Below are 10,588 nucleotides of genomic sequence, written 5' to 3' on the forward strand. Positions count from 1 at the left end.
GCACCGCACTCGTCCCTCAGGAGCTCGGCACCCCACAGAACCCACGCGGACGCTGTTTCTGCATGGCGCCACTCGCAGTGGGCCGCGTCTCCCCAGCAGCCACGGCTCCCCACACACCTGCCCGGCAGCCGGGCTGGGACAGGGGCAGGGAGTCACACACCGAAAGCACAGGGGGACTTGGGGAGGGACAAAGAGGGCACTCTGGGGACTCAGGGCAGGCTGGAACCCCTGCTCAGGGCCCCGGCACTAGGAACTGAAGCTGGAAGTGAGGGAGCAGCCAAAACGTGTTAGCATGAGGCTGACCTCCCCCTCAAAGAAAAACCAGCATTTAACTCGAAATCACTAAGAGATGAATTAAAAATGGAAAAGAGGAAATATGAGAAAAAGATGGTTACTAAATTGCTATTAAAATACAAATTTCCAACTTTTGTAGTCTGAAGAAAGAAAACGACTATACATCTGGTTTTGTTTTGTAAGAAAAGATGACAGCAACTGAAACTGAAAGGCATTTGTTAAAAATTGGTTTGGACTATCACATCTGTTCTGATCGAGCCTATCAGCTTGTTTTGAAGAAAGGCTTCCCTGACTGCCAAGTGCAAACACAAAACAGCAGTCGTTTGTTAGACCTGGTAAATGCCAAGAAGACAGGCAGTACAATGGAATTTAGCACTACCGGTTATTCATAAATAATTCTTCTGATTAAATATCCACACACCATCATAATCATTTCTCTTGAAAGTCTGTTCTCATAGGCACCCTGTGCTCTGCTCCTACTGGATCTCGGCACAGACAGGACTGGTGATTTGGATGTATGACACCAAACCAGGATCTCTTCTGAATAACAATGTGCTGCTCATAAAATGCCCTCTCTCCAACGTGCTCGGGGGGAACAGTGGCAGGTCCTGCCTCCCCAGGGACTGGGCACAGCTCAGCCCCACTCACAGGAGGCAGATGAGGGCTTCCCGTTTGCCTATCCTCAGACTCCTCTGGCAAGCCACTGTCTGATCTAGGGCTGTTCAAGTGGAAAGAGGAATGCATTTCCTTCCTCCCGTTTGGCAGTATTTATCCATGACCACCAGGATACTGCTCAGTTGGACATCTTCTCTGTAAGTCTTGTAAGCAAAATGCAAAATCTAAAGACATTTTTATCTTAAGCAAGCAAAGAAAATAGATCTTCACCAAAGTGTCTTGAATAATAACAATTTCTATTCAAAATGTGGTTGGACAGCAAGCCTCCTAAAAGAAAACCACCATTTGTCTGCAGCTCAGCAGCTCCCCATGAAGATCTCTGCATGCACTGGGTTTTGCAGAGATGTGCAGAATGATCACCAGCCCCATGTTGTTCAGCTGCAGCTCTTCCCCCCTCACCTTGTGCTCCAGCTGACAGACAAGAGAACGGGACACCACAGCAATTAAATTTTTAAAAAAATCACAAGGGCACCTTCTGACCAGGTGCTGCAAGCATGTTAGTCATGACAAATTTTTTAAGCTCAACTACCTCCTACATACTACAAGGTATACACAGCCAGCTGCATGTCCCTGCTTCCCAGAGAAATGGCACTTTGGCAGAGGGATAACTCAGCACTAACTTCCACAGCCCTTGCTTGCAATTGTACCAGTACTGAGGCACACAGGCTGAGCAACTCATACAGCAGGCAGTGCTCAGGATTTGTGGTTGTAGTACTCTCCTCAAATGGCTCTTAGCTGCTGTACAATGATTATTTCACTTACTTTCACTTCATAGGAAAGGGTTAATAATCCTATAGATACATTTCTATAGAGCACACAAACCAGTTAATTATTGCATTTCATTTAAAGATAGGTGAACAGAACAACTACAGATATTATGTAATACAAATTATTCAATGTTAAACTCATATGAAGTAAAATATTTTATATAAATATTAGCTAACACCCAATCAGGTTCATCACCTTTGTCTGCTTTGTACAGATTTACTTCCCTATTTTTGGAGAAAATTAAAACTCGGGAACTTGCTGAACATCCTATCCTTAAAATTTAGTAAATTTTTAAAAAGTTGTATATAATACTATTTTTAGATGAAGTAGCCCACCTCAAGGATTAAGGACATCAAATGCTACAATAGAAAAGGTCATTTGTTACACTATGACACAAAATAATTCACACACAGACACTAAAGGGGAAAGAAAAGAACTTAAAAGAGAGATTTTCTTTTCTGACTCCACTATATATAGATTATCAAAAGTGACAGTGGAGGATGAAATTGCCAGCTCTCCAACCACACTGGTCAAACCAACAGTCAATCAATTCCCTCCACTCACGAAGAAGAATGCAAAACAATCATTATTTACATGAACAGTGTGAGAAAAATCAGTAGAAATATGTAAACATCACAAGCCATAAGAAACTTTTAGAAAAACTTTTAAACTCCCAAAACAGGGCAACAGTCATTCAAAAAACATCACATTTCTTGAGCTGAGATGTTAATTAGTACATTTATGTGAGGCTATAAATTAGCATGCTGTATCTCCCTCCACAAGCCCAAGTATCTTGGGGTACCTATAGCACATACACACTGTATTTATACTGTACCATCTTAGAGATTTCACCCCAGTGACACATGTTTTCTGGCCAACTTACCATATGCTTTTCAGATGGTATTTATATTACAGTTTGCAGAGGAAATACAGCAAATTTTAAATTATGGCAAAATTTTAATTTCATTAAAATATGGAATTCTATTTTTATTACTAGAATTCTCACTAAAATATGTCATTTTCTATATATCCGAACATAACTCATAAATCAAGTGATAAAAAACTGAGTACAATGCCAGTCCATGTCACACACTCCCCAAGACCCTTACTTAAGTTTAAATATGATTCTTCTCTGAACTACACAACACACATGTGGGTGGTAGGTGTGAGGTTTTCCAGTGATTGCTATAGTACATATCCAAGTTTGAAACAGAACTACAAATTATTATTTTTGAAGATAACTAGCACAACATGACAGCAAATACTAGAAATGGCTTTGAAAGCTTTCTTTGATCACACTGTTGGAGATAAACTGCTGGCAGTTTAAAACAGTGCTGACACACTGAATAAGCACCACCACAATATGCAAAATACTTGTGATTTACCAGCATCTTGGTTCCATCCAAATAATTCTGGGAGTCAGGTAAAAACAGTCTCAAGTGTGATTTACTGAGCATTTCCACCTGCCTGATTAGACATTAGATTTTAATTTTGGTGGGAGAGGATGACAGCAGGGCCAACTCCAGACTAAGTGATATCACCATTACTATTTTCCAAACCTAAGTCCTGCATCAATGTTAGCTTTGCCAGGTGTCAACTGCAATGGAATCCTGGGGTGGCTGACTTAAAAAGGAGATAAAACAAACACTGTATTCTTTAAATTGAAAAATTTTCCCCAGTACAAGAATGAAAATAAGTCTGGACCACACTAGACTGATGAAAATTAATACATCCTGCCCTCCACTGTAATCATTAAAACAGATTTTTATCTGCTTTTACCACTATGGAAGAACAGACATAATAAGAAAAGCTCAGGGGCAGCATATTTTATTATTTATTATTTCATTATTTGCATGAACATGGAAAAGTTATCCAGAAAAAGTGTAACTTTCCAAGGAGCACATGGTATCTCAAACAATAAAGCCTCATTCTCCATCCTGCTGACAAGGTTTTCTCAAATTGCAGAATCTTAAGTATTGCCCAAACTAGTATCCATCCTATTATTTTTCATTAAAATATAATTCAAATTGTAAATGACTATTCATTAAAATGTACTTTTCTTCAATTCTAAGCACCTTTCTGAATGATGTCGGGTGAGGCAGTAAAGAACTGTTAACTGCTGAAGAGATATAAATAGTAAATAAAAGCACTTTAAGAGTCTTCTTCCATAGGCACATCCTCTTGTAGCTTCTGCACCATTTTGTCCTCCAGCTGTTTTGGTGTACCTTCAAAAAGAACAAATCAAATTCAGCATGTTTCTCTAAGCCCAAATAACTGATTTTCTTTGAACAATATATGTGTTTATTCCAGGTGAAACAGCCTAAATATATTGGTTGAAGAGCTTTTTATGAGTAAATCCATCAAGCTCAAAGGTTATGCTAACCTCCATCACCTCTTAAACTTGTTTTAGCAGAAAAGCTGATGCTGTTTTTATGCAAAATCTAAAATGCAGTCAAACCTGTGTTTTCATCTGCTATGACAAACTGATAGAGCTGTCAATACCTGGCAGAACCTTGCAAAGGACTACTAAACTTTATTACTTATTGCAGATCAATGGCTTTCTCCCATTAGTTTTTAAATGAACATTCAAAGCCCTCCTGAATGCGGTGTTGGACAGCAAGAATGTTAACTCTCAATAAGATGACCAAAAAAGAAAAATAAAGAAAAAGATAAATCCAAATCTTAGATTAGATTCTGCTCTCTGCCCAGTCAGAATTGCAGAATACCAAGGCATTTGGTGTTTGACCAACAAATGGACCACACAGTGCTGTGCATCATTCATTTCATAAAAGCAAAACCAAACACAGAAATACACACTTGAATTTACTCTTTTGAATTCAGATCTTTTTCTTTCCTCAAAAAAATCAAAAAAAAAAGGGGGGGGGGAGGACAGATTAAACCAAAGTGTAAATATATCCTGACAAAAATCTAAGAAAAGCCATAGAACAGACTTCTAATATCTAATAATGAAGAAAAAAGTCATAGATTTTTATGAAGCAAGAGCTAATGTAAATGTTTTTAACTTGTCTTCATTACTCTACTTAGTTAAGTGTATTTTTAAAAGTAAATAATTTATTTCAAATGTGACTTTACTGAAGGAACAGTATTTTCATATAAGTTCTACACAACTGCCTGACAAATTCAAGCAGCAAGGTTAACAGCTGTATTTTATATCATTCAGTGGTAGAGGCTGTTCAGTCCAACTAACCAGTTCAAAGGGAAGACTTAGACAAATGCATCAGATAACAAACATGCAGTTCATGCAGCACCAGGTATTGAGAGCAATTTAAAACACTCAAAATAAGGAAAAGAAAGGATGAATGCAGGACTAGATAAATAAAAAAGGCATATTTGATTCAGAACTAAGACACTACTTACATTTAGTGGCAAGAACTATTCTCCATATTCAACAGACAAATTAATTGTAAGACAAATGTACAGAATTATTGATCTGTAGAATGAGTCACTCATCCTGAAACTGTGTAGGCAAACCAGTAAATCAAGTTTTTACCTGCATGGGGAGCACGAAGAAGGTGGATATTCTGTTTGACTTCTTTGATGTCTTCTGCCTTCTGCAACTCTTTGCTCTTCTTTAATCTGGGAAAGGAGAAAATTAGATTTAATTACCTTCAAAGAGGAGATGTAGGCTTTCATTTTAATGCATGGTATCTCTCAGTAAAGGTATGTACAGGCTGTAAATAACTACGATTATAAGGAAATAAAGGCAAAATTATTTAAAAACCAATTCAAGAAAATAGTGGATACAAAGCCATAAGAAAATGCAGCACTGTACGAACTCCTATCAGAGTTTTGTTAAAATTTAAGACTCTGCATACAAACAAGTACTACATTATAGCTATTATCCTTGAGTGTCCAAAAGCTACATTTCCTTGGACAGCCAATAACACAGGGTAGAGCCCACACAGTGGGCTCTATTTTACCCCATCCCTTGGATGACTGTGTAGATACAAAGCAAATTACTCTTTAGAACTGCATCATCCCATTTCTGGAAAGGTTGTCTAACACACACATGCAAGGGGTTCCCATCACACAGATAATTCTCACCTGTTCATAATAAATCTGGCTTGGCGTTTTTGCTTTATTTCCTCCACTCTCTTCATTGCATCCACTGAAATAAAGCAGAAGATGTTTTAAATGTGCTTAAATCCCTGCAGCAGAAAATCCATGCTATTTTTGTAAAGCAGCTCTTAACAGTACTCCCATAATACCTAAATACCAGAGGCAACTCTTACACTGTGTAGAGGAAATTCCTTCTCCAAACAGCAGGATAACAGAATGCTAATGTTCTGTGTAGCAACTCTGATAACTTGTACTTTAAAATTTATTTATGCTTCCACTTTTGTGCCTACACATAATTTCGATAGTTAACCATCACTGCAAAAGACTCTACTTGAAAAAAGGTGCAAGTTACGACCTTCTCCTTTGGGGTGTTCATTCACATGAATAAAAGCAGTTCTCCTATTTTATGGCAATTGATTCTATGAAACAAACTGATGTGGCATGAGCACACAGAAAAATTGCATGATGTAAAAGGCTTACATTGGGAGCCTCTTAAAAAGCTGGAAGACCACTAAGGGGTTTTGAAGACAGTAATTCAAAATAAAGGACTTCTGGTCCTCATTTTCAAACCAGTTTCTGAAAAAAAATATCAAGTGAAAATCCACACCTGTTTACAACTCAAGGCTAAGAATTCGGTCATGATTTCAGTAATTTCAAACACAATCACTACAAGCTGTCAGTACTCTAAGAAGGCTTTTGAAAACACATTCATGGTAAGTAAAAAAATAATTTTTTTGGTTTTTTCCTATAACGACTCACCAGTCTTGTTCCACAACTCTCTCTGGTATTTCACTGGTTCATTCCTACGTTTTTCAAATTCAAATGAATTATCCTGTATAAAAAAAAAGTAAATATAGACTATATGCAGAAGCTTATTTAGATCAATACACTCTTACTGTAGCAGTCACTCACATAACTGAGTATTTTATGGGATTCTTTCCCCCCTTTCAGAAGCTCAGTTCCTCAGTTCCTAGACTTGAATGATCATTAGAGAGAAATATGAGAAGGAAATCAAGTCGAGTGTTTGACCTCAAAGTGTCAGGAGCCATGGCGGTTTGTCTGAAGAGAACTATTTACCACAACATCTCCCTCAGCTATTTTCTATTTAGCAGGACAAAAGGAACAGAGAAAACCCATGTGGAATAGGAAATACAGAGCAGATTAGACAGGTGGAAGGCGAAATTGAAAACCTGTAGATTTGAAAGCATTTATTGCAGGATAAATAAGCTCTACTCAACAGCTTGTAATTCTGAAATGGTTTCAAAAAATACTCCAAAAACCATTCCATTTTAAGAATACTGAAACAGTCTAATTTGAAAATGTGAAGTATTTCAGTCGATACCTCTGGCATTTGGGACAGCTGCCATCCCCCCAACCATATCCCCCCATTCCCATGAGCTGCAGATGAAAAAACAGTTCCCTGATCTTTTTTTTTTTTTTTGCCAGGCACACTTAGCTTTATATCAGTTTTATCTGAGGACTTCTCCTGCCCAAAGGTTGTTTTTCGCTGTGGTAAAGCTGTGTTACACAGCACTAAGTTCATATATTGGCTTTATTCTTAAAATACATTAAGTATCTCAAAATTGGAACATATTGTCACCTATTTAGACATGTATAAAGTAATTTTAAATTCAGTTATTTTCAAAAAGGTAATTCAACATAGCTGGAAACAACTCAAAAGAAAGAAACACTGAAATTACTGAAGATGCTAATTAACCATGGCTTTTCAGAGTCACATTAAAAGAAAACCACATTCTTTCCCTTGAAAGATCCACAAAAAGCAGGAAATCACTGTATCAAAATGCTAACTAAGTTTATAATGTTCTGTAAAAAAATAGGTAATTAAGTCACAATAATTCTTGAATTATTTAAGGACTGTCCCACCAAATAAGAATGTTTAATACTTGTACCACTGAAGCAATATTGTTTTGAAATCACACTTGAGGTCTCATGCTGTTTTTCAAATGTTCCTATCTATGCAAAGACTTTTCCTACACATTGTAAGCTTTAAAGAGACTTCACAGGTAAATATTTTAGGGGTCTACATAGAGAGACTTCCTCAGGTACCTGGTAACTGAGATTATTTGTGCAGAAACACAACTATCAATTGTATACATACAGAGTGTAGAGGATTTACTGGTGGGGAAAAAATGCCTTGGACTTGGGAGCCACCACGTGTTCCCAGAACAGACACCTGATACACTGGCTTCCATCCCGAAGGTGGAAGATCCAGGTTTTAATCAAGGAACAGCTCACTCTCAAGAAACTCTCACATTCTCTTCCACAATCCCTCTTCTCCCCAGCTCATTTCATTAAATGACAATGCTTTAAGGCACCCAGCCCAGCCTGTGTGATATAGGAAGAGCCATTTTAGTGTGCTAATGTAAAGTGGGAACCAGTTCAGCTTCTTACCACTGTCAGTTCTTTGCCAGCTGCTTTACGGAATGCTTTAGTCCATCTCATCTTTCTGGGATTTCGCTTCTTTTTAAAGTTTCTGTGGCATTTTGATTTGCAGAATCTAAATATCTTAAAGAAGATGATAAAGAAGACAAATCTTAGTTAAATCATGTGGCCCACTGCAAGTGTGATACCAAACACTGAGGTTACTCTAACAATACTGCTCATTAGAAATCATATTGTTTTCAAATGCCAGTATTTTTACAGAAAATACAGCTATTAACAAAAATAATTTCGAGCACTAATACTGTTTTTTCATTATAAAGTCATTTTCACAGCTGCCAGGGTTAAGCACAAGTACTTACAATTAAGCTGATCATGCATAAAATGCACCTGAGTTTTAAGAGTTATCATATGCAAAAATAACTATAAAACCAAACCTGTAGTATGAATAAACAATTTTCTACAGCTGCCAACACTTTTTAGATACAGTACCATCCTGAGAACAACAAAAAATCCTCAACACCTCTCATACGGAATGCAACACACATACACACAAACATCTATTTTTAAGGCTGCTGGGATGCAGCCTTAAGGCCCAAAGATTACCCTGCAGGAGTTCTAAGCACATTAGTCAAGCCCTGGACTGAAATTACTGAAAGCTGTTAAAGCATATAACAAAACGTTTTAATTGGCCTTTTCCTCTTTTCCTATTTTTCTACATATTCTACAGAATACTAGACTCTTCACTTAAAACCGGTCAGAATTACATGTTATTCATGAGGTTTTGAAAACCCTATTTCTCTACAGCCGTATCTTCCTTCCCATCTCACAGTGAGTTCTAAAAGAAATTAATAGAAAATACGACAATTTTAATTACAGCAATTATTTTCGAATAGCTCTTTATTTTTTTGTTTTTATAGTCTTCTACCACGTGTTTTCACCTCAACTCAGGCACACCTGTCGTGGTGTTTTGCCTTTTCAGGGATTATCTGCTCACAAGTGATCTCTGCAAGCGCACGGCCCTCGCGGCCGTGCTGAGCGCGCCCCCGCCCCGGCGCTGTGACTCAAGCGAGCGGCACTGCCCGCCCGCGATCCGTTCTGACGCCCGGGCCCGGGGAGGAAGCGACTCGCCCGAGCTTCGCCGCACGCTGCGGGCTCCGACGCCCTGCAGCCGCGATACGGAGCGCGGCAGAGGCCGGGGAGCGATGCACAACGCTCCGTGTACAGAGCTGCCAGGCCGCTGCAGGCCGGAGCGCCGCGGCCGCGCTGCTCTGACAGCCTCGGCCGGGGGCTCACAGCGGATCCCGCAGCCGCCGCTGCCCCCGCAGCGCCTGCCCGCGGACTCTGCAACCCGCACTGCCCAGAGCCGAACCTGCTGCCACCTGAGGCCAAAGTCTAAAATGAAACGGTGATGAGTCTGTGTTGCTCTGCGAAGTGTATTATTTCTTACTAAAAACTGAAAACAAATAATTCAGCCCCCACTCTTGCCGATGGCCACAGCACCTGCCAAATTACGGCATCGCTCCAGGTCCTAATATTTGAATACCAGCAAGACATGGATTTCGCAGAGTCAAAGAAGAGTCAGAGTCGGAACGGACCCACGGACAACGAGGATTAATTACTGACTCCAGCTCTCAAGCAAATGGCCCGTACAGGGATCGAAGCACGACCTCGGTGTTCTCAGCAGCGTGCTCTGACCGGCTGCGCTCACCTCGGGCTCCCGCCCGGCGGTGCGCGCGTACCCCGGCAGGGCCCGGCCCGGCCCGGGACAGGGGCTGCGGCTGTGAGCGGCCCGCGAGAGGCGCGGCCGGTGACACCGAGCCCCGCCGGCACAGGCCGGGCCGGCGCAGGGAGCGGCCGCGAGCACTGCGGGGAGGGCGGTGCCCGTGCCGGTCGGGCGGTACCTTGCAGTCGTTGCGCACGAACATGACGCCGTGTCCCGGGTAGATGGGCCCCGAGCAGAAGTAGCACTTCTCGATGCGCATGGCGGCGGCGGCGGCGGCGGCGCGGGCGGAAGCGCGGCCCAGCTGACCGGAGGCGGCGGCGCGGGGCGGGCCCGGCTCCCGCAGCGCTGCCGCAGCGCCCCCTGCCGGCCCCGAGCGGGCCCACACGGGCACGAGGCCCTGGCGTCTGCTTCCAAAGGAAAAATGGTGTGCCAAGGGCGAGAAATGAACGAATCGACAGGAACACAAGGATAGACAGAGCAACCCAAGGAGGAGAAAGGGAGTTAGACATAGATTTTTAAGTCTACAGTTGATTTATTGTAAAATTCAAGCAACACTTTCTGTGCTGGTTTCATATCTGTAAAATCCAAAATCTAAGCAAAATTAGAAGTCCTGTCTAAAACCAATGGTTCTGCACATCATATAGG

At 40.9% G+C, this 10,588-nt stretch overlaps 1 protein-coding gene across 1 annotated transcript; it reads right to left on the bottom strand.

Moving 5' to 3' along the window:
* Positions 1-3,161: 3,161 nt before the first annotated feature.
* RSL24D1 (ribosomal L24 domain containing 1) lies at positions 3,162-10,292 on the bottom strand. The gene is made up of 6 exons (XM_068204008.1): positions 10,122-10,292; positions 8,230-8,343; positions 6,577-6,649; positions 5,803-5,866; positions 5,249-5,334; positions 3,162-3,962 (listed from the first exon to the last, which is right to left on the bottom strand). Exons 1-6 carry the CDS (start codon positions 10,200-10,202, stop codon positions 3,889-3,891), a joined length of 492 nt encoding a protein of 163 aa, XP_068060109.1. The 5' UTR covers positions 10,203-10,292; the 3' UTR covers positions 3,162-3,888.
* Positions 10,293-10,588: the final 296 nt, after the last annotated feature.

Source organism: Anomalospiza imberbis, chromosome 13, assembly GCF_031753505.1.
Source record: "Anomalospiza imberbis isolate Cuckoo-Finch-1a 21T00152 chromosome 13, ASM3175350v1, whole genome shotgun sequence".
Lineage (NCBI taxonomy): Eukaryota > Metazoa > Chordata > Aves > Passeriformes > Viduidae > Anomalospiza > Anomalospiza imberbis.